The sequence below is a fragment of the Gopherus flavomarginatus genome, chromosome 2 (genome assembly GCF_025201925.1).
Source record: "Gopherus flavomarginatus isolate rGopFla2 chromosome 2, rGopFla2.mat.asm, whole genome shotgun sequence".
In the NCBI taxonomy this organism is placed as follows: domain Eukaryota; kingdom Metazoa; phylum Chordata; order Testudines; family Testudinidae; genus Gopherus; species Gopherus flavomarginatus.
In genome coordinates, this window is record NC_066618.1 from 228,941,786 (window position 1) to 228,967,365 (window position 25,580).

Here is a 25,580-nt window from a genome sequence, read left to right on the forward strand (position 1 = left end):
GGAAGCCCGGATGCTCCGAGCCATGAATTCCTCCTCATTGCTATGCCCAAAGACAAGGTATGCACAGTCAAGTCCGCATATCCAGTGAGACCTGTAAAGAGGTCTGTGCCACTGCCTTGCCCTTATCCACTATGTCCCCAAACTCTGCCCTGGATTCAGTAGGTACCAGTTCTTTGAATTTCAACATGGTGTACCATGAGTTGAAATTGTACCTTCTCGGGATTTCCTGTTGGTTGGCAATCCTGAGCTGGAGCCCCCCAGTTGAGCAGACCTTCCAGCTGAAGAAGTCCAGATTTTTGGAATCTTTTGGGGTCGGTTCCTGGTGCCCCTGCTTCTCTCTCATTCACCGCGGCCACCACCAATGAGCAGCGCTGCAGGTGACTAAACAAGTACTCGTACCCCTTAGAGGTGACAAAGTATTTTCTCTCTACCCCCTTTGCTGTAGGGGGAATGGAAGCAGGGGTTTGTATAGAGACCTATCCAGTATCCAGTTTTTAATCAATTTAATGTGTGTGCCATGTTAATTTTATATTGTTCTAGTTTTTTAATCAACATGCCATGCCGTACCAAGTCAAACATTTTACAGAAGTCTATTACATCAACATTATTGCCTTTTATCAACCAACATGTAGTCTCATAAAAAAGAGATATTAAGTTAGTTTCACATGAACTATTTTCTATAACCCATTTTCATTTATCTTAAATTACATTACCCTCCTTTCATTCCTAAATAAGTTCTGTATCAGCCATTATCTAGCCTAAGATCCATGTCAGCCTGACAAGTCTACAATTATCTGGGCCATCTCATCTACCTTTTTAAGAATTGGCAAATTAATTTTCTTCCATTCTTCTGAAACTTGCCCAGTGCTTCAAGGGGTTTGTTATAGAAGTGGATGAGTGAGATTGTGTGGCCTGCATTGTGCAGGAGGTCAGACTAGATGATCATAATGGTCCCTTCTGACCTTAAAGTCTATGAATAAGACTTATTAAAAATCAACATTAATGGTCCAGTGAGCTCCTCAGCTAATTCTTTAAAACTCTTGCATGTAAGTCATCTGGATCTGCTCCTTTAAAAACATCTAAAACATTAGTAGCTTCTGTCTGACATCTTACAGAGATACTAGCGGAATGGAAAAAGAGTGCTATCCTCACCATATATAAGACTACATAATTTAGTTTTCCCCCTCCAATAAAGAATATTTATTGAACATTTCTGCCTTTTCTGCATTACTATTTCTAATTCTGCCATTTCCATCTAGTAATGAACCAATACCATTGTTAGGATTCATTTTGTTCCTAATATATTTTTTTAAAAAACACCCTCCTGCTTATTTTCCTTATCTCTGCTGGCCATAGCCGCCTTCTCCTTGTATCTCTTTGCTTCCCTTCAATAATTGACACTAACTTCTCAATGTTCAGGGTTGATTTTGTGTTTAGCATCTTATATGTCCAACTTATACCAAAATGCTCAGACATACAAACGGGAAAATAACGTTGATGGAAACAAAGGGAACAATATTCTCTACTTCATTAAATATATTTGTAATTTACTCAGGATTTGGGATTGCACGATGCAAAAAATCAATCAAAATAGTTGAAAATTTAAATACAAAAACGTGAGGACTTTCAGAATTATGGTTCCCACAGCAATTTTAACGTGACTACTTGGCCATATGTAGCTCTGACAAACTCTGCAGTTTGTCAGAGCTACAGTTACAGTGAGAACTGTAATTCTGGATTTTCTCTGTGCATTTATTTGACCACTGTTTTATATCTAGGGTTTACAGTTTCATTTGTTTTACTCTGTAGAGTGGTAGGGGAGAGTGGGTTAATCTGTACAAAAGTCCACTTATTTAAGTACAACATTTAAGAGTTTGTACTGGCAACTACCACAGCCGATGTTTTAAAACAACAAAAATCCTTACATTTTTTGAATGAATGATCCAGTACTATGTCTACATCTGTGATAATTTAAAACTACCAAATGAAATTACCAAATTTGCCCTTATGTACTGAAAATAAGAAGACATTTCATCCCAAAGGTTAATTTCTAGAACGTGAGAAGTAACCAAAAAATAAGAATTATAAGGAAAATGCACCTTCTACCCTAAAAAAAACCACAGCTACCATGTTTTTATAATATTCTTGTATATAAAGTTAAATGTGTTGGAAATTGTTTCACATAAAGAGATATGCTTAATTGTTTTATTAGAATATTGTGCTACATTAATCTATTTCTCCCACCCCAAGAAAAAATAAATTTTACCTGAGCAAGGTCTTTCTGTTCATTTACCAGTCTGCTGCAGCTAGCTATCATCTGGTCCAATGCATAAAGCCTGTCCTCAAGCCCTTTAATCGCCTTCATGTTCTGATTATCTAGTTTGGCAATAGTTTGTCGACATTCTACCAAAAAGGGCTGAATGATCTTTGGATCAAGCTAAAAGATGGACGAAAAGAGACTGTAATTATACATATATTTAGAGGCTTTAAAAAAAATACTTCACACTGTGTACAACAGATTGCAACTCATTAATAAAAAGACGATGTCAACATTGATGTTGAATGATTGGTGCAGGAGCAAAAAAATAAAATAAATAAAAAATGAAATGAATATGTTAGAGAAAACAAAATATCAAAATTCATCCAAATTATTTCGCTCTCTTAGGGTATGTCTACACTGAAGCCTAAAGAGGAGGTGGGCTTCAGAGCCCAAGCTCAAGCAGGAGCCCCAACAACCACACAGCTATTTTTAGCACCATAGTAGGAGCCTGAATCTGTAGACCCAGACTCACTACAGCAGGCTGCTGTTTACTGTGCAGATGTACCCACAGTTCCTTAACTTTTGATTTAGTTTTTCACTGTGAGTTTCTTCTGTATCCCACATATTCTGTTTTGTTGTTGTTATTGTTATTTTACAATTTAGTCTTTGTTCTTACTTGTGGCATAAAATTAGAAATAGTTTGGGAACTATTAGACTATGCAATCCAGGTCCTTGAAAATGGAACAGTGATTAATTTAAAAAAATGGAAAACTAAAGTGACAGCTCTTCATAAGATAGGCACATCTATTCATGAACCAATAATTGAGGATATTAAAGAGCTGTACCACCTCTGATAATGTTTAAAACTTTTACTAAATTTAAAGTAGTCACTAATTTTTTGCTAGATGAAAAGGTTGACTCATCCACCCTTACAAGCCCACTGTCACCAACAGATGTTCAAAGAGTAAGAACATCATCTACAGGGCTTTGGAGTGATTCCTCCAATTCAACTTCAAAATTAGTGGAAAAAAAGTAGAGCCTTTCAATACAAATTCTTCAGTTATAAGAGAATAGGGAGATTACTGTTTCAATGGAACACGGTTCTGAACAAACTAATTAAGAGCATAGAGCATGTCACCCTTCGGTAGCGTAGCATAACAATTTATCTACAACAGCTACTGCAAACCTGCTGTTGCAAGAGAGTTCAGTAAAAATTATCTTTAGGGAACTACTCTAACATTTAGTCACATGAGAACTCTCACTCTGAAGTCTATGATACCATATACATAAGTGAATGCCTACATGAGGAAAATGCCTACATAAAAGCCAGGAGTACATAATCTAGGACCTAAAATATTGTAGCAAATGCCAGTATTGCTGCAAATGTTGTGGGATGCAGCAACGTGAAACTTTGAAGGAGGGATACTACAACATAAAGAGATACTAGAGTTAAAGAGATCCCCATTTACTCCAAAATAATAAATAATAATAAAATAATAATAATAATAAGGAAAGTGGGAAAAAGAAAGCAAGTTGGAAAGTGATTGAACTTGGAAGAAAAAAACAATTAGAATTAGCCTTAATTTCCAGAAGAAAATATTAGTGTGAAACAGCTGAAGTTAAATAGCCACAGCACATCTCAAATGATACAATACTTCAGGATTTTTTTAAAAGCTTTTTGAGACGTCATGGAAGGCAGTTTTAAAATTGAGCTACCTTGTCATGTCTTTCTAAATGAACTATTTGTACTAAAGGTTCTCAAAAATTTTCAAATACTGGATGAATTCTTAACAGAGTCATCAACTGGATCCTCCTCCCAATTACAATCCCATTCATGACTATATATCGTCCTTGCCGCAACTACAACAGTTATTTACATGGAAAAGTAATACACCTCTACCCCGATAAAACGCTGTCCTCGGGAGCCAAAAAATCCTACCGTGTTATGGGGTGAAACCACGTAATATCAAACTTGCTTTGATCCGCCAGAGTGCGCAGCTCCACCCCCCTCCCCCCGGAGCACTGCTTTACCACGTTATGTCCAAATTCATGTTATATCGGGTTGCGTTATATCCAAGTAGAGCTGTATTAGGGAATTACATTATTTTTAACTAATGCAGTTTGTGTTTTGACCTTTTGGAACAAAAAGGATCTCTCTTTCTCTCATTTCACCCTTCTGCACATACTACCCTGCTGTCTGATCTCCTCTCTGCCCACCCTCTCCTGCTGCCTTTTACTCTAGAGCCATTTGCAGGATCTGGCTCCTCCTTCATTGGTAGATAGCAGCTTCTGGCTATGGTAGTTTCTTTCCCACCCTCTCCTGATTACATAGCAGCAGCCCTAACAGAAGCAATTACATTAGCTCCTTGTTGCCAACTGTTTTTACAAGAAGCTATGTCTGGATGTCTATAGAAGCATTTAGAAACAAGACGTCAGCACCATGCAGAACATACTAGTTCACCCTGGACCACCAATGGTCATAGACCAGAGCTTGGAAACTACTGCTCTACAAAGAATTAAAACAACAGGAAGAATTCCATAAAGGAGATTAGCAAGAAATGCCATCATAAATCAGCTGCATGGTTCATATTTCTAAATAGCAATGAAAATAAATAAATAAATAAATAAATTAATGCTAGCCTATTCCAGTTTTACATGTCAAAATGTCATCTCAGGATAAATATAATACCAAATAAGCATTCTGCCACAGGATATGTATTTAGATATTAGGCCTGTCAAGCAATTAAGAAATTAATCATGATTAATCCCACTGTTTTGGTTGAGTGAGTGAGAATCCCACTGTTAAACAATAATAGAATACCATTTATTTAAATATTTTTGGCTGTTTTCTACATTTTAAAATATATTGATTTCAATTACAATAGAAAGTGTACAGTGCTCCTTCCTATTTATTTTTTATAACAAGTATTTGCACTGTAAAAAACCCAAAAGAAATAGTATTTTTCAATTCACCTAAAACAAGTACTTTAGTGCAATCTCTTTATCATGAAACTTGAAGTTACAAATGTAGAATTATGTTAAAAACACTGCATTTAAAAATAAAACAATGTAAAATTTTAGAGCCTGCATGGCCACTTAGTCCTACTTCTTATTTAGCCGATTGCTCAGACAAACAAGTTTGTTTATATTTGCAAGAGATAATGCTGCCTGCTTCTTGTTTACAATGTCACCTGAAAGTTAGAACAGACGCTCTCATAGCACTGTTGTAGCCAGTGTCACAAAATATTTACATGACAGATATGCTAAAGATTCATATGTCCCTTCAACCACCATTCCAGAGGAAAATACATCCATGCTGATGATGGGTTCTGCTCAATAACAATCCAAAGCAGTGCAGAGTGACGCATGTTCATTTTTATTATTTGAGTCTGATGCCACCAGCAGAAGGTTTATTTTCTTTTTTAGTGGTTCGGGTTCTGTAGTTACATCAGTCTTGCTCTTTTAAGGCTTCTGAAAGCATGCTCCAAACCTCATCCCTCTGAGATTTTGGAAGGCGCTTCAGATTATCAAACCTCGGGTCGAGTGCTCTATCTTACATTGGTATCTTTTTTGCATTTTATGAAATCTGCAGTGAAAGTGGTTCTTAAAATGAACAACTTGTGCTAGATCATCATCCGAGACTGCTATAACATGAAATATATGGCAGAACACAGGTAAAACAGAGCAGGGGACACACTATTCTGCCCCAAAACAGTTCAGTCACAATTTTTATTTTTTTTTTAAATCGAGCATCATCAGCATGGAAGCATGTCCTCTGGAATAGTGGCCGAAGCATGAAGAGGCATATGAATGTTTAGCATATCTGGCACGTAAATACCTTGCAATGCTGGCTACACAAGTGCCATGCAAATGTCTGTTCTCACTGTCTGGTGACACTGTGCATTATCTCCTGTAAATGTAAACAAACTTGTTTAGCTTAGGAATTGGATGAACAAGTAGGACTGAGTGAACTTGTAGGCTCTGAAGTTTTACACTATTTTGTTTGAGTGCAGATATATAATAAAAAAAACTAAATTCGTAATTGCACTTTCATGACAAAGAGATGGAACTACAGTACTTGTATGTGGTAAATTGTAAAATACTATTTATCATTTTTACCGTGCAAATATTTGTAATAAAAAAATTTACACTAATTTCAATTACAAGACAGAATATATGTGAAAATGTAGAAAAACATCCAAAATATTTAATAAATTTTAACTAGTATTCTATTGTTTAACAGTGCGCTTAAAACTGATCAATGCTTTCAATCGCAATTACTTTTTTTTAGTTAATCACTTGAGTTAACTGCGATTAATCGACAGCCCTATTAATATTTTTTTTCAGTTCCAATTTCAAAGTTTAATTTTAAATCAACGGTGCTCAAACACTCAGCTGTTTGCTGTCTGTATCCTTGTTGAAACAACATAAATTAAAATGTTGTAATTACAACTAAATACTCTCATGCTGCTTTGATGTTTTTATTCTGGGAAAAAACAGGTCAAAACCGATCAAGCACCTACATTTGTTCTGCTTCTGGACAGCATTACTCTCCGAAGAGATGTGAAAATCTGGCTGAAAGCTTTCAAAGTAAATTAACATATAAAATTATTTTCATAACTGGAAGTAGAGCAACTTTATTTTAACAGGAATCATCTCAGTTTTCAGCTTTTGTGAATATTTACAGAAGGCAATTATAGTTAAATAATAAAAGGTCAGACATAATTGCAGTAGTTGAATGACAAATGTTTCTGGCTGGTCTCTTGGCTAGATGACGGCAAAGGGCACACACACAGAATAAAGGAAAGTTGGGTCAAAGTACACTGTGTTACAAATGTTACAAAATGTTACCTATATGAAATGGTTAGAATTATATAACCTGTAAGTTGTTCTTTTCCAGATTTACCACTTTAACATCGATACATTTATAACAAAATAGCTGTCTTTAAACTCCTCCTATTGCCTCTGTGTCACTCAGTATTCCAAGTGCTGCATTCACACTGCTGATAATATTGACAGCATTAAAGGTAATACATTTTGCACTTGAAAATTTAATTTCTGTTTCCAATTACCTCTATTTAAATTTGGTGGAATATGCCCTGAGGTATCCCCATACAGAACCTGGTAAGTAAATCTGATCGACAATGGGAGCTGGGCAGAAGACACTCAGATTTCAGTCTTAAGAATTTTTCTTTCATGTGCAGAACCAAAAATGGAACCTGTTTCCAATTGTATTTACCAGACAAGGAGGACAGATGGAAAATGTCTGAACTGATTGCAGACTCCCACTTTTTGCTCAGAAACTTTTTCATATGACAAGCAGAATTTACCTTTTTTTTTTTTTTTTTAAAATAGCGTATTGTAATATGCCTGCCACATATTCTCTCTTTAAGTGTGATCAAATCACAAAGCTAATACTGATTACAGAAGCCTTAGAATCATTCCGAAAATGTATCAGATTTTCTAAAAAAGCCAAACAAACACACAAACAGGAAGGGGAGCAACAACTTAAGTTCTTTGCAAATAAAATTTAGGAATTCTAATTAAATCTAAAATATGTCAAATCTTCACTTACATACCATCACTTCCATAACTGAATTGTTGTTGTCAAGGGGAAATTGGGTAATTTAGCAGCTGGGTTGGTCTCTGCAATTACAGGTCAGGAGAAAGCTGGTTCCTTTGCAGTGACCAGACCAGATTATATGAAACTAGTTGCAGCCACCTGTGACATAAGCTTGTATGTAGAGAGTCTTTAGCCTGCACTCCTTGAAGTAGCTCAAGTATCAATTGCAAAAACTCACAAAAGGAACACCTACTCACAGAGTGCCCCTCGCTCCTCCTCATGACACCAGAGACTTTTGCTGTGTTGGTTTACAGGGAGCATTTTACTGGAGTTGCACAACTATAATGAATGCAAAACTAAGATCCCAAAATAAAATATAAAATTTTAAAAATCTTGTTTTAAACTAAGAATTACATATTACAACTAGTAAGAAATGAGAAAGGATTCATGAGGAAGAGGTTTTTAATAGGCTACAAAGGTCACTAGTTAAAAATCAAGAAATAAGATAATAAAGTCACTAACAAGCTACCATTTAAAAATTACTCAGAGCATGGTGCTTCTCTACTGGAGACAGAAATGGAACACCCAGCTAGATATAAGCTACTCTGAGAACATATCTATATCCATCTGCTGGTACAAATGTCAAAACCCATCTAATGGGCTCAATTTTTTTTTCCTGTGTTTTTAACATGATAGAGGATTTAATCTTTTTTGTTTAACAGAAATTGAGTTATACATCTGCGGCATCAGGAACATCCCTGATTTCACATAGGTTTGGGTTTATTTTGCTGGGTAAGTAACATCACAAAGTTAGCGAAGAAAAAAAAAAAAAGGTGTTGCCATGCTAGCCACAAAAATAAATGCCGTTTTAGTTTAAAAAAAAAAAACCCACCACCAATCACGTTTTGGACAACTAATCTCATGAAATTGTAACCAATCTCAGGATGGCCAAATTTTCAAACTAAGCAGCCCTTTGATTTTTTCTTCTCCATTTTCTCCTTTGTTTCAAATACAGAAAATTGCAGGAGGAACAAAGTTAAAACAATTGAAGTCAGATCAACATTTACTTCAACAGCAGCAGCATCTGGAAACCAAAGATTAAATGGGAAATTCCTATTATTTCATTAAGACACCTTTTTTAAGTGTGAACTTACTCTGCTCATAGAATCAAAACATTTTCTGACTAATGATTCCACATCATTAGGTCTGTCTTGAACATTTATCCAGTCCAACAGAGAGACATTGAAAGAAGGCAGATCAGTCTCGTTAAGCTCCACTGAAGTTTTACTGTCCTCAACAGTAGTGTTTTGACTGGATTCCCTATCTTCTTTGACATTTCCAGGATCTGTGCTGTCCAGGACTGAATGTTCCACAGACTTGCAAAATGAGCCTAAAAGTGATTTATTGTGCACTCTAGGTATATCAGAAGAAAGCACCAGTTCAGCAGACTTCTCATCTTCGGTTTCTTCACTTTCTGCCCCTCCATGCCCAATAGAAGAATCCAATCTTCCCAAACACTCTCTGTAACTATGTCTGGTTAGGCACTCCAGCAGCGGGATCTTGGACATTATAGAAACAGCTGTCCCCAAGCTTTAAAATAAAGGACAAACAAAACATCTATCAAGAAACTAATCTTACAAAAAGTTTAAGGTAGGCAATTTTTTGTTGCAGAATGTTTAATTTTTTGGTGCAGAATTCCCCCAGGAGTAAGCTTTTAAGAAAGCTATAGGGAATGAATATTCCTAACATGTTAAGTTACCTACTGAATGATACCAAATACAACAAAAGTAGTACAAATGTACAGAATTCAGAACTTCTACTGGTTTTACTAAGAACTGCGGAAATATAAAATCATAAAAATTTATTTTTAAATGCAGTGATTGTGTGGGGCACTTTCTTATTGAAGAGTCTAACAGCAAACCTACTGTGTGAGCTTCAGCTTAATATCATCTATGGACTGCAGATAGTTTGAATATACATTTTCAAACTTGAAAAGCAGCTTTTGATAAGAATATGTGCAATCTTCCAAATTGGCCATTATGGCAGCCCAGCCTTGGTGCTGAAGATGTTCATCATGGACCAGACCTTCACAAAAGGAACAAAGCTTCTTTGCAACCTCATACATTTCCTATGCCAAAAAAAAAAAAGAAAAAGAAAAAAGTAAATTAACAGAATTAAATTATCAGTCTAAACCTGTACTCAATGCAGTAATGCATTCAGTGCAGTACTCAGATGTTTATCATACTTCAAAAAAACTATGGACTGTGACACCTAACAGAAAATTAAACCCTGAAAGTATAAAAGGAAGTGTTTAAATATGTACAGTTGTTTGGCCCTCATCCCTAAAAACATTTATTGAAAGTAATACAAGCTTTCTTTACTTTTTTTTATTTTTTAACAAAAATTGTATTAGATGACAGAAACTCAATTTACTCAAGACTTTATACTGAATGTCATATCAATCCAAAAGACAGACAGACAGTCCTGGCCCCAGAAACCTACAACATAAATTAGCCAATACTGTTCCAACAAGAAATCAGATCAAATATCAAAGCAGTGTACATCATCACTTTTTATACACATATGTATTATGCTATTTTTTTTTGGAGTATGGGGTTTGCAGAAGAGGCAAACTCAGGACAAAAAACATTGTGATGAAGAAGTGGTTATTTGGCTCATAACAAAGGGTAGGAAATCTAAATGTAAAGAGGCAGCTTGGAAAACAGCACAAGAAGAAGATGGTAGGAGGGCAGGTTGGGAGACATGAGGAGGTGAGGAAATTAATCAAAGGAAGATTTAAATTAATTCTGAACAAACCAGGTGCAACGTGAGTAGCAATGAAAAGTGCCCACAATGCAACTGGTGACCATCACAAATTTATTTCACATGTCATTTAACCGCCATCAGAGTCAAGAGTTTTGTTATCATCAACCCAAGATACAGCTGAATCGGACATTAAAAACTCTGCATCCTATTAATAATGTACTGAAGTACTGCCCCTTTACAACTAGTTTTGTTTTGCTTTTCAAGTTTAAAAACTGCAAATTTTCCTATTGTAATGACAAACAGGAAATGTACTAATTTACAGTTAACAGTTTAAAAAGAACAAGGTACTTAAATTTAGGAAGATAATTACATTAAAGGAAAGATAACTAAGGAGAAGTCTTTTGGTTTACACCCCAATCTTTACATACCTTTGAAGTTGCACATTCTGTTAAGCAATGTCCTCCTGATTATACTTATGTGTTTGGTTTTAATATCAACCTCTCTACCTATGAAAAAAGAAAGGAAAGAAAACAGTGATACTTATTGTAGATTCCACACTTAACTAAGCGGTGACTGCACATCATCCACGGTCAACTGTACACATGCACAGCAATGTGTGTGGAAGCTAGAATAAGATTGATTTTCTTTTTTAAGTTATTCATATATAATGAGATCAATATTAAAATCCAAACACATAAGCATTCTTCAGAATACATTTGCTACTGAGTGTGTGATGATGTAGTACATAAAATTCTGGGCCAAAATGTTACGCAATTTATTCTAGGAAGATAATCTAGCTCCCAAATTTTAAGTTACTCAAGCATTGCTGCGCTCAGTGCTGTAACATCTGCTTTAGAAGCCTAATCTAATTTTCAAAAGGGAGCCTGACTCTCAGTGATGGTCAATCAGACTTTGGCTCCTAACTGCCTAAATTCCTTTTGAAAATGAGACAGGGCCCTAAATCAGTCAGGTTTTGTAACACAAAGCAGCAACACTTGAACATTTTTAAACATGTAGGCCTCTCAAAAGATGTTAGAATTGACTTAAAAAAACATCATGCAACTTTTCAGATCCCGCTTCAAGTCTCGCAACATGACAATATTCCACTACATCCAACCTAACAACCTTTTGAACATTGTTATCTTCCAGACTATTGGCAAAATGAATTCTTGGGTAGCATCTGTGTTTATAAAGCTGTGTATTTATACAGTCTTCAGGAAAACCTGAAAATTTCACAGTAAAGTCTTGTAAACACTTAAAAGAAAACACGTCACCAGATTAAATAAAAACAAAAACCATCTTTTGGGATACATTCTTAAATTTGTTTCTGTACACCAGAAACTCTAGGAGTTGTCCAATAGACTGGCAGAAGGATTGAATTGTTGCTACTCTGTTGTCATTCTAAGCCACTAGAAGAGGGAATAGTTTACCCCATACTGTAAATACTCCTAGGGGAATTCTGCACCACTGCACAATGTAGAATTTTGCAGAAATTAACGTGCATGCAGAATTTCCTTTCCCCCACAGAAATGAGCTGCAGTGCTGCTAGGCATCACTAGGTGCCACTGGACTCTGCAGAGTCAAGCTTGCACATACAAGACACTGCTGGGGGAAGGGAGAAGGAGCTAGAGGGTTCCTGGCAGCTGCAGTTTCCAATATGCTCTGAAGGAAGGAGAGGGACAGGAAATACCATGGAAGCCTGGGACCAAGCATCAGACTGTTTTTACCTCTGGTCCCTAGGCTCTGGGGGGAGGAGGGGAAAGCGGGGACAACGGGGGTGTCTGGGCTCTGGGAAGGAATGAGGTGCAGGTATATTGGCTGGGAGGGGCTCCGCAGGTACACTGTGGGGGGGGAAGAGATTGCAGGTGTCTGGCCCCCCTGGCTGGGCTCGGGGGGAGTGGGGGGTACGGAAGGTGGCAGATAAACAGGAATTGGGTTGTCATAGGGGTTTCTTTAAATTTCTACTCCTGGGGGAATTTTCGTGTGTGTCTGTATTGTTACAGACATACTTGCTGACAGACATTTTTAAAAAAAAATTATCAAAATAATTTAAACTAGAGTGATTATGTGGTGTTATTTTGACAAATTACATTTGCATAATTTTGATTTTTTTGGTGCTGAATGCCCCAAGGAGTATTTATATATGAAAGAATGTAACAGGACTAAAAACAAGCTACCAAGATAGCAAAATGCCTCACTGTAGGGTAAGCATGTATAAAGAAAGCATTTACCTTCTGACACATCCAATTATATTCCTCTTTTCACCACCAAAAAAATACCATCAAGATGTTTAATAAAGAAAAGTCAGAGTATGTACAAAGATCCACAACATTTCAAGGGTGCCTAAACAAAACACCTGCAAAATGAGAATTTGACATCCACAAACACAAACAGATTTACAGAGCAATTCCTTCAACTGAACACCATGGCATGGTACACTGAAGATACATGCTGAGAAGTCTAAAATCAGTTAGACTATTTGCCAAGCGATTGGGTTTCCCCCATCAGTTTGATGACCATCTGAGCAAGACGACTTCTCCTTATTCAGGAAAAAAAGACTGGATGCCTCCCACATTCCAGTACTTCAGATATTCCTCTGTTTATAACAATAGTGGATAGTTCTTTTATCCCATGAGAGACCACTAGAGATCAAAGACTATTCTAGCACTGTTGGACTGTCAAAAAGGGGTTTATCTACTGGACCTAATATCTTTTTATGTCATGCGTTGGGGCTGTGCCTTGAGTTAGTTTCTGACATTTTGTTCCCCAGCTGGCTCTAACCTTCTCCAGAGCCCGTGTACTGGAAACATTACGGTCTTCCCTCTCCATGAAAGCCTTTCTTTCCTGGTAGTGGATTACTATCCAAAAGGCTCTGTAAATAGAAATTATTTGATCCAAAACTCCACCTCACTATTCAGTATATTTTGCTCCAAAAACTGAACTTTCCTATTGACTGTGCCTCCTAGCACCTGACTCACCATCCAACTCTGCTTCTTTTCCTCATCTTTCCTTTACTATTAAAAATTCTTGTCCTCATCTTCTCAATTCTTTCGTACAAGCCCTCCCATACTCGACATTAGAGATAAAGCAATTTAGTATGCAAAAAGTAGAACAGATAAGTAAAGAAAAATAAAAAAATTTAATCCCAACATCCAGAACTGACAAGGAAACTATCAGATACAACTCAATTTAAATGATGTCTTCAGAGTCTGATACCAATCCCCACCCCTTTTTTATCTATATACGGTTTCATAGAAATTGTAAGACATTCAGCGCAGGGACCATGGTTTACACGTCTGTATGGTGAGATGAATGCAAAGTGGTCAATGAATAATCTTGCCCCACCATCTCGCATCTACATCTCTGTTGACAACTATTCCAGGCTCAAGATGATTTAAGTAAATTCAAAAAACTCTTTAGAGGGACCTCACACTCCATACATGATTTACAAAATTTGAGATTTTTGATACAAGTATAGGTGTCGGAAAACGTAAAGGGAAAAGATCCAGAAACAGTTCCATGACACAATGGAAATACCCTTCAACAGATTTTGAGAAGGAAAGGAGCATGCATTGTATTACTGTGTCTCCCTGAGAGGACAATACATTGCACTAAAGTACTTTGAAATTATCTAATAGAAGACACATAGACGTGAATATCTATATCCCAATTTTAGATACAAAACAGGTTCTGAGAAGCATCTAACCAAAATTCACACATTCAGGAACAGAATCTCTGACTCCCAATCTCCAGCTCCGTGCATTAGTCACTAGTGAGAGCTCCAGGAAAGCCTGAGAATGAATATCCTCTACACAGGTCATGAGCAATACATTTTTGTAGGGTTCCTGAAAAGGGCTCTAGACTTGGCCTAGACTTAGCCAACTGATTGGCTGGAGAAAAGCATGAGGCAGAGCCTTGAAAGAAGGGAGGGCTAGTCAAAAATCGCTTCTCTCAGAAGCAGTCATCCTATTCTTTGTAGTGAAGGTCCTGAGCTTGTGGTATGCTTCCCCTAGCATGTGTTTCGTTCAGAGATCTGTCTGAGCATCTCTTACAAGTCAGGGAGAAAAGTGCTAAAACTGGCTGCCTGCTGGTCTGCCAGCATGATCCACCTGACAGATATATCATGATGCGTATGTTGCCTCACATTCAGTTAGAAAGCCTCCTACATCTCTCATTTGTGAGCAAGCCACTCTATCTGCTGAAGACAGAAACTGCTCAAGTGAAAGTAAGCAAACCTCAAACATGTGTAATGATATACAAGACAGTAGTACTAACTCCATCTGCTGATTGGATAAAGTTATCTCAGAGTATCTCAAATGAGGGGAAAACTTAAAATAGTGGATTTGTGTAAAAATGATTCTTGCCAGGTCTTAGTAAAATAAAGAATAGCAAATGCTTAGTATGCTGGTAAGGAAAGAACAGGATAGCTTATGCCTGACTAGGAAACATGACATAATCTTTATATACTTACTACTTCCTCTCTCATTACCAAGTCCACTATTCCTTTTATGGATTCCCCTCTATTGTGCAGACCGAGAGGCAAGACCCTTCAATCAGTAACTAGAATACTATATGGCTTCACCCATCTTAGAACCCAGTGATTTTTTTCTTCTTCCTCTGAGAATTCAGGTGATCCTCAGTCCTATTCATTTGTCTGCAGATATCAGTTCCCCCTCAGATCTCCTAATCTGCCATAGAAATAACTTCTTCTATATCTGCCTCGAGTCCTTTCTGGACCTTAAAGTTGTCTCCCCTCCTCCCTTTGGGGGGAGGTGTTTAAACTCCTTTTGCTTTTATATGCCACCTTGCAATCAATTCTGCCATCTTATCCAACACACACACGTGTTCCCCAATGAAAGAAGATATTCAAAATTTATCTTGAGGGTTTTTTTTTATAGTGCTCATTTTAGTACACTAAGAATCCTCTACAAATTGGGGCAAAACCCCAAAGGAAGAGAAGCGAAAGGGAGCTTAGTTTACCCTCTACTTGATACTGAAATATTCTAGTGGCATCACAAGCAATTCTACATAAAAAGGCTCAAAAATTATTCAAAGTCAAAACTAAAGATAGAGACCATACATATTTGCTCCAATATCCCCCCAGAACTCTCCCTTCAGATCTCAGAAAAATCATGTCTCCACAGTCACATTCCGCCATCACACAGGAGGTTCTTTTGCTTTTCCTAAAGCCAGGATGGTTACCAGAAAAGCACTCTCCCTCTGGTGACAGAGGAATCAAAGCTCAAAAAAGTCCAGTTGATCAAGAAACATCTTATGCCATTTTAAACCATTTAGGACCAAGGCTGAGTACAGGCCTTCACGGCCAAAAGAGCTGTGAAACAACCTTTCTCCCTTAATCAAGTCCTCTCTCTACAGGTAACAGGAAAATCCTAGTGCACAAAGGCACAGCCCTGGTCAGCATTATGGGTGATCTTTGACACCAACAGTAAGAACTTTTGCCTTGAAGATAAACATGCGCAGGGTGTAGGGCTCCCAGTGAAACCAGGAGGCATAGAAGAATCTTTATTATTTACCCTGTACCAGGGAGTACCTTTTCAGGGAACATGGGAGGTTTCTTTACAAAGGTAAAGCAATTGACAGGCATGCTGCATTGCCTTGGGCCCTTTCCTTACCTCAGAGGAAAATGAACAGATTTTAAAGCCAGAAGGGAATGTGATCACCTAATTGGACCTCTTGCATAATGCAGACAAAAGAGCAGCATCCAATAATTTCTCCATGTGGCCCCTAACTTCTGTTTGAGCTACAGAATATCTTTTACAAAGATATCCAGTCTTGACTTAATGACTGCAAGTGACTGAGAATCCAATACATTCCCAGATACATTGTTTCCAGCAGTTAATCAGACTGTTAAAAGTGTTCCTTCTTTCTAATCTAAATTTCTCTTGCTTTAACTTCCAAAAATTGGAGCTTATTATTCCTTTTCCAGCAATGTTAAAAAAAATCTACTATCAGATCTCTTCCACGCATATATACTTGTAAACCATGATCAAATTAGCTCTTAACCTTCTCTTAGATAAACTAAATAGATGGTGCTTCTTTAGTCACTCTCTGTAAGGCATATTTTTCTAGGTATCAAATCATTCTTGTAGCTCTTTTCTGAAACCTTTCCAACATTGTCAACATCCTTTTTGAAGTGTGAACACCAAAACTGGACATTGTATCCCAGTAGTGGTCTCACTAATGCCACATACAGAGGTAATGCAGAAGAAAAAGCTCTATTTGGAAATCCAGCTTTCATATCAATGGTAAATTACAAGAGGCTGTCACGGATTACAGATTTTAGATGTTACTTTTGCACCTCAGAACCAACCCCTATACTTTAGGGTTCTTTACAACAGTCAGGCTGAACCCTTCATTTTATTTACTACGTGTGCACGAAAAAATGCAAGTTACAAAACCAACATTATTTAATCCCTTTCTTACATGAACATGTCAGTGTTACAATGTAAATTCTCAGCTGGTTTGAAAAGACGTGACATTTGTCAGATCAGTTTCTCCAAATACAACCTTTGTATTGTATACAGAAAATACAATTAGGTAAGAGAAGACTAGACATTTTTGGTCAACACAAGCTTAGCAGGAAGACAAGATGTCTGCACATAGACTAAATTTGCCCAGGACTGCTCAGAGGATTCGGGGGGCTGAAGTCTTTGGCGGTGGGGGCCCCTCGCTTCGGCAGTAATTCGGCAGCAGGGGGGTTCTTCTGCTCCGGGACCCGCCACCGAAGTGACCCGAAGACCCACAGCAGGGGCCCCCCGCCGCCAAATTACCGCCGAAGACCCAGCACTTCGGCAGCAGGTCCCACTTCAGCAGTAATTCAGCAGCGGGGGGTCCTTCCGCCCCAGGGTGGAAGGACCCCCCGCTGCGGAAGACTCGGAGCAGAAGAAGGTCTGGGGGCCCGGGCCCCGCAAGAGTTTTCCAGGGCCCCCGGAGCGAGTGAAGGACCCCGCTCCAGGGGCCCCGAAAAACTCTTGTGGGGGCCCCTGCAGGGCCCGGGGTAAATTGCCCCACTTGCCCCCCCCCCCGGCTACCCTGAATTTACCTGTAGTTTATTACTACAAGTGGTCAAGAGGTCAGATAATGGTAATTCAGATTTTCTTCCAGTGGAGAACATCAGGCCGCCTTCTTGTAACCACTGATGAATAAGGGACTGACGAGAGACCATGCTAGCAAAAGCCGCTTCTTCCTTCTCCTACGAAGAAAGAATCTTGGAATCCCTTTCTACTAGTACTTCCAGTAGCAAAAGATCATGGCGAAACTGAGGAGATATTCTGATGTCTAGGCAATTTGAATGTCCTGGCTAACGTTTGTTCTTAGTTCTTCTACTGCAGTTGGCTAACGCTGATGCCATCTGTCTGGGAGTCTAGCCCAAAATGACTACTTGCAACATCACGAACTAGGAACTTTAACAGGCTGGCTACTTGCAGAGTAAAGTTCTGTAGAAATGCTGTTTCCAAGCAAGGTGACTCAATACCTCTTCACCGTTTGCAAACCACTGACAAGAAGAATTTATGATTAAGTGAGAAAGGCATGACTGTAATGCTATCAAGTCCACCTGGACTCCAGTAGAAAAAATATTTACTACTTTCTTCACCTTTTGGCTGTAACTTGAAGACCAGCTCCAAGTGGGTTCACTTCAGCCTAGATCATGCTGTCTAAAGGCAGACCAAGATCACTGCAATGCCTTTTTCTCAGGTTCATGTGGGACTTGACAATTTAAAAAATCTCCAATAAAATCCCTGCATGTCATGGGTCATAAGCATGATTCTATCACAGGCAATGAAAGTTCCTTATGAGCAACTTGGCAACTCGGAGATGAAATTGCTTACACGAAAGGTTGTTTTCCTAGATATAGTAATTATAGCTCAGAGTTAGTTAACTTCAAGTTCTAGTAACCAATCCATTTTATACCAAGTTATGCAAGGATAAGGTGATGCCACAACTCTTCAAATTCCTATCCAAGATGCTATGATGCAATACCATATCAAATGAAATTATTGTCCTCTGAATATTTTCCCCCTACTCCTGTGTTCCATTCCTTCCAAGCTCTTCTTTTTACACTCAATGTTCCAAGGTCTTTAGAGTTTAACTTAAATAATACTAAAACATAAGAAGGTCCCTTCAACTTTGTATTTAATTTGACACCAATTCCTTAAGTAATGATGTCAATAGAAAGATTGTGTCTATTCTGCTGATCATATTTTACATTTCTATGACCTGACTGGCTTGAAGCTAGAAGAGCATATCAGAGTTCAATCCATGACAGAGCAACTTTCTTTTACATTCTTTCTTAGCCATCAACTCCCTTCAGAGGTCGGAGAGGCTTCTTTCACTGTGGTATTTTATCTTCCACTTTTGATGTTCACTTGTTCCAATCTGAGGCATTCCTCCCTCCCCTTTTTTTTATATTAAGATTGGTTACTGTGGAGCCTTTGCATCCTGATAAACGCAGGAACTGACTGGGAGGTTCCAATGATGGCAGTTAAGACACATTATAGCAGAAGTGGCTCATGCTTCCACTACTTCTGCCACCTTTTTGGACCACAAAACCTTAAAGAGCTTGGAATATTCCTCTCTCATATGCTAGGGAATTCAGAACCAGAAGTGAGAATCCTGAAGTCTAGTATTTTCACAAAAACTGAATAGGAGGGTAAGCAATTTTCCATTTCTGGGGGTATTTAAGTGGAAGAAGCAAAAGAGGTCATAATAAGAACCTTGCACTACAACTTAGGAGGCCAAAGAGGTGTTATTAGAGTATCTGTACTTTTTCCAATCTGATATTTTGCACTGCAGTGGAGAGTAAAGGATTCGGTAAAGATGGAACAGAGAAGATCCATTCAAACAAGATTAAGAAAGGTCCACTATGTCGTGATTGGTGTGTCTGGAAAAGAGTAGTTTTCGTGCCCTCTTTGTAAGCAAAAATAAGTCTGTAAAGCTAAATTATACCAGGCTATTTGAAAGTTTCAGTTTATGGTGCAGAGCTAAGCACATTAAACTCAGAATATGCCAGTATTTCTTAAATTGCCAACTTCCTACAAGATAACCTCTCACTGTACTTAAAAGAACACCATGTACAAAAATACGTTTGCTATTCCTAGCACAGGAGGATGGACAAACCCAGGTTAATGCTCTGCATGCTGAGCAATTATTGAAGACAACATCACTTAATTCCTCCAGAAATTCAGAGAAGCTCTCCAGAAACACAAGCTAGTGCTGGATGCTTTAACAGAACCTCTATTTAAAATACCTCACTCTGACTTTCCTAATTGTGATCATCTCCGTTCAATAAATCTGAGCCTCACATGCTGTCAATGGAGCTGATGACAGTATAACGTGTTGTGTTACCAAGAACTGGAATTCACTGCTAAAACTAACTGCTTTCCACAGTTTTCAATCGATTGGCCTTCCATTCTATTGCCCCTACTAATCCCATTCACCTGAAGGAAAAAAGTATATCACACACTGTTTGTGTAGAGAGCTCCTCAAACTTACCTCAAAAGAACAAAAGTTTTCAGGAAAGCCAGGGCTCTTTTCGTCCTCTACCATCCTGCGGTAAAAGGAAACAAGTCATCAAAGTCCTCTATTGCCAGGTGGCTGAAATTCTGTTTAAAGGACTTCAAAGATTTCAACATCCTAAATTCATCTCAGTCCACCACACCAGGTCGGTCTTCATCTTATGATTGAAGTCATACACATGTAAGGTGGCTACTTCATCTTCAGTCCATATGTTACAGTAAATTGGACAGAGGTTGCTGTGCTTCTCTTGCTTGCTCGGACGTTGCTTTCAGTAGACTACAAACAGTAGCATCCCTAATTCACATAACTCAGTCTAAAATTTCAGCAGTGTTACACAGCTCTGTCAATCATTACTTTAGATTTCACTGCTGTTTCTAAACCAGACAATAAATAAAGCAAGCAACTATGATAAATTTCAATTTATCTTGTAATTTCTCTTCTCTTGAATAGTTACATTCATTTTTCTTAACTAATCTTAATTACTTTGGGTGATTATGTTCTGTACGATGTTTTCTACATGCAGCAAAGGACCATTAGTATAACCTTGAAAGTTATTGATTTCATTCTCATATTACAGGCTGGAAGTATTCACTGGCTGATTTCTAAGATGCAAAGAACCAAGCCTTATCTCAGTGACTGACAAGTCTGGTTCTGCATTCCAGGCTACACAGCTGAGGAAAACAGCGAAGTATGAATAGTGAACCTTGCTAATACTATTCATACATCATGTAAGAACAAGTTTATCTAGCACATACCATGCCAGCTGACGCTTACAGTTGTCAAAACACAGAACTCAACAGTAACAAAATTAAATGATCCTTGCATCATGTCCTTAACTTCACTAGCCTCCAGCTCTAATGGACTGTCAAGGGGAGGGAATGCCAAGCAGGAAGTCATCAACTGAAAAATTCCTGACACTGGACATTGTATATGTAAATTTACATATGAAAAGAAAACACCTACTAGTCAATTTACAATTATAATGGCGTATAAGAGAAAGCTACAAAGCCATTTCAGTGAAGCCTTTTAGCGGCTGGTCTAATAGTTCCACAAAATACATTTCCAGCTACAAAGGAGGAGCATCAGATTGAAGTGAATGAACAAGTTCTCCTCCTCTAGTCCCACCAAACTAGGAATGTAGCCAAATAATCATACTATGGATTGGGCCCCAGATCTAGTCACAAAGCATAAACATCAGTTTATGGATGTGTCTGGACACAACTTTCTTAGACAGAGCTAAGAGCTCACCCAGCAATTCAACCAATAATTCAGCCACAGACAGAATGAATGGTAATGGCAACTTGGCCAGCCAAATATTCATAAGATTTTAAGAATGCCTTTTTTTTTTTTAAATAGTCTTTCCAAGGGGGTCTATAAGAGTGGCTTTCTAGTGACTTGAAAGGGAGGGTTTCCTGGAGTAGAGATTAATATGTTGACTTTAGAAGACTGAGTATTGTCTTAACATTAGTGAGTTTTTGGTATGAGTTCGGTTGCCCAGACATTATGTGGACAAATGAAACACCTGATTTCTCTTCCTCAGAAGGGGAAGTTGCCTTAAACTGATAGCTTATTTTGGATATAGCGGCAATATCTTGCATACAAAAGGCAAATCTGCTAATAAGGGCAGTCCAGAGTAGCATGACTCTTCTGGTGGTCCTTCAGTCAAAGATTAAACCTCATCATTTCCAATATCTGAGGAGGATTACCAGCATGAGAGTGAAAAGGGTTCATGGTTCTTTTTTCAAAAGTAGATCTGCACATTCAGACTTTATTATTCTTTCTTCACTGGAGTAAAAAGAACAACCTGGATAATGGCTTGGGACTTGTGGCATATTTGTTCAACCCAGATAGGGAAGGTTGTATCCAATCAGAGGCCTGCCTTATCTCTAGTCTCCACAAAAGCATTTGCAATTTCCAAAAGCAAAGAATAGCCCCAAACTGAATGGTGAGAGGCAACAGCACAGGTGAGTTTAGGCTGAGTAGAAGTAGATCACTAAATTAGTTTTAGTAAACTAATTTGATCCTTGAAATCAAATTAAATAAATCAGTAAAAGCTTTACCTTAAACAAAGACTATACCTAGCGTAATCTACTAATCAGAGAGCCAACCCCCAGTTAAAATATGGGGGTTGCAGATTAGTCTAGGTCAGCAATATCTCATTTACTGCACACATTGTATGACTGCTTGCCTTGTGCAACTGGTGCAAACAGTTTATGTCCCTCAGAGGCCACATACTGAACCTTGAAGCCAGAGCTGCTGAATTGGAGCAGAGAGAATTACTTACAGAGTTGGCAAATCAGGTCATTGTAGAGTGAGCTCATCTCAGAACTTTAATTAAAGAGGAACCTGACTTTTGTCAGAAACTTAATAAGGTTTTAAAAGACTGTTTAGACTAAAAGTTGGATGAGAGCTGACAGAAGTCAAAGGACAAATATATCTGCTAGAAATGTCAGTAATACAAAAATATCTCTGTATTCAGTAAGAGATGTGACAGAAATTACAGTTTAACTGGTACAGGGACAAGTTAAGACCACAGAAGCAATTTCTGTTCAACTTGCAAATTGTTACACTAAGAAGTTTAATAAGATTGGATAGTTTAGATACAATAAATCCTGCATCTTAGCAGGGGTTAGACTAGATGACCTTTGCAGTCCTTTCTAACCCTATGATTCTATGAGACCCAAGGTTTAAAAAAAACAAACAAAAAAAAAGTAGTGTATATACAAATCAGAGAAGTGTAAAAAACTAAAGCCCAGCAATGAAACAAACAGACATTACTAACCATTGTGTAATCACAAAAAACAATGGGATGCTGAACATGTGGCTATAAACTATACATGTAGGACTCGGGTAGAAAAGCAGTACTAGACCTAGATTAAAAGATTCCACAAAATCTACTGAAATAGAAATTCTAAGCAGCGAAGATCAAACAATTGAATCCATATTAATACAAATTATAAGAATACAAATATTCTAGTAGGCTTATACTACTGGCTTCCAGTGCAGAAAAAAGGATATTTACAAAAGTAACATGCTGGAGTTGGTTCAAGTAATTACATTTGAGCCACAAAGTGACAGTGACTCGCATATAATTAAGCTTAATATGCTTGAGGTAAGAAAGGTACCAAAAATTAGTGCAGTAACACTGAAATGTAAATAGGAGGGTTATATTTAAAAAAATGGGAAGACTAGTTGACATAAGGTATTTAGACTTTTTAAAAGCCTTTGACAAACTGCATTAAAAGAAACTAAATAGTCATAGTGTGAAATACAAGGTATTGTCATGAATCAGAGCCTGGCTACAAGACTGACCAAGAAAGAATAAATCGTCAGTTTTCATCATGGCCAAAGGTTAACAGTGAGGTACCACACGGGTCTTTCAAGTGCATTTATTAATGACCTGGAAGGTGGAAAAATTTGCAGATGACTCAAAATTTAATCCATGTTGCAACTTAGCCGAATGGGAAACAATTACAGATAAAATTCAGTGTTGATAAATGCAAAGTAATGCACATTAAAGGTAATATTTTCAACTACTCATGTACCTTACTGAATTTTAATTTAACTGCACAAACAGGAAAGAGACCTGGGCATCACTGTAGTTAACTCAATGAAGACCTCTGCTCAATGTATGGCAGTAGTCAAACGCAGTCAATGTTAGGACACAAGGAATGAAACAGAAAACATCAAAAATATGTCATAAATCTATGGTATACACTCATCTAGTATGGGGTATTATGTTCCGGTCATGCCATCTCAAAAAGGATATAGTAGAAGAGAGAAGGTTCAGAGATGGGGAATATGAAAGATATGGGGCATGGAAAGACGCTCATATCAAGAGAGAATGTAAGTATGTACTACAAAGAAGAGATAAACAAGAAGGGCCATGATGGAGATATACAAAATGATGACTGGCACCAAAGAAGGAAAACTGGAAATTTCTATTCATTTGATCTCATACTACAAAAAAAACAAGGAGATATTCAATGAAATACAAATATGCAAAATGGATAAAGTGAAAATTTTTCCTTGAATATACAAGTATATTATGGAATTTATTGCCACAATATCAATGAGGCTAAAAGCTTAAGAGAATTCAAAATTATGACCTTTATAAAGGATAACAAGGAGTACCAGAATTAATAGTAAATACTTAAAAATTAGCCAAGTTTTAGAAGAGACATAAAACTCTCATTATTCAGGACAACAGACAATCTCTATTGGCATTTAGGATAAAACTTCTCTTAGTTTCCCCAAAACTGACTGCAGGGTTTTCTTGCATCTCTCTCTGTAGCATCTGGTTCTAACTACTGTTGGTGACAGGATACCAAATCAGACATTAGTTTGATCCAGTACGGCAGTTCCTATGATAGTGGTAATATCATATTCCTTACAGAAACATATTCCCTTGCTCTTCCAGATGTTTCTGTCCTCCTGGCACAGACTAAGAAGTTCTATATTAAATTGGTGATCAAGCAGCCACACTTGAACAGACTCTGTTAGCAGTCACATAGTACTGCTCTGCAGGTGAAGTCTTCCTGTTTATTTGGTTAATCTGTTTATATCTCATTCTGATTTTGAACAATTATTTCAGATAGCTCAGTAAACAGGTTTTAGTGAAGCAGAACAAGAATTGGATGGAAAAAGGAAAGGAAATGTTAGGAATCCTACATATCAAAATCTCAGATACAAACTCGTAGGCATTGTGGTATAGCAAGGGGTTGGACACCAGGTAATTTTCAAAGTAACATTACCAAAAGAAAAACAATTATTAAAATTTATAATTGGGAGAAAGAGTTAATTAGATGGAGGTATTAACTGATTTTCACAAAACTAGTTCAGGAAAACCAAATCAAAATATTGAATTACTGATTATGGTTATCAATGAAAATGCACTCATAAAATGCACTCATAAAATTTACCAAGTACTCTTTTTCCTATACATTAAGGTATGCCCATAAAACAAACAACTGAATTTGACTTTGAAATATACAAAATGTATAAACAACTAAAAATGACAAGAGGAACTATGCAAATGAGTAAAGTATATAAAAAGAAAGGTACATAAAATGAGTGATGTAATGTAATGTAGCAATATTTTTAAAGCAATATCTTAACTAAACATGAAATTCTAAAATACAAAGCAAGATTGATTAACTACATTGACTTGCTATACCAAAAAATTGGAGTGTAAAATTAAAAAAACTATGTGCATCAACCACAATGATTTCACTTAATTCCTTAGGACACTAACAGCATCAACAGGTTGTTTACCCTAATTAAGAATAAAGCTTAGCTGCTCATTAATAACATAATTCAACAGCTAAACTTAAGAGAAACAGTATCACACAACCAAGTATAACATCAGTTTAATTTACAATAACTAGAATTCAACTTCACATCAAAACTTTTAAACTAACAAATGAATTAGGATGAAACTAGATAGGCTGTATA

General features: G+C 37.4%; 1 protein-coding gene across 5 annotated transcripts in view; it reads right to left on the bottom strand.

The window, feature by feature from the left end:
- Window positions 1-25,580, bottom strand: part of RB1CC1 (RB1 inducible coiled-coil 1) — a 167,521-nt gene that overhangs the window by 98,384 nt on the left and 43,557 nt on the right. For 3 of the 5 annotated variants that reach the window (XM_050942870.1, XM_050942869.1, XM_050942872.1), the window contains 3 exons: window positions 9,749-9,951; window positions 8,978-9,413; window positions 2,267-2,437 (listed from right to left, as the gene is read on the bottom strand). In XM_050942870.1, coding sequence (XP_050798827.1) covers window positions 2,267-2,437; window positions 8,978-9,413; window positions 9,749-9,951 — 810 coding nt within the window. Of the gene's footprint in view, window positions 1-2,266; window positions 2,438-8,977; window positions 9,414-9,748; window positions 9,952-11,017; window positions 11,096-20,102; window positions 20,158-25,580 lie in introns of all 5 variants that reach the window. The other 2 variants (XM_050942871.1, XM_050942873.1) reach the window with 2 other exon arrangements.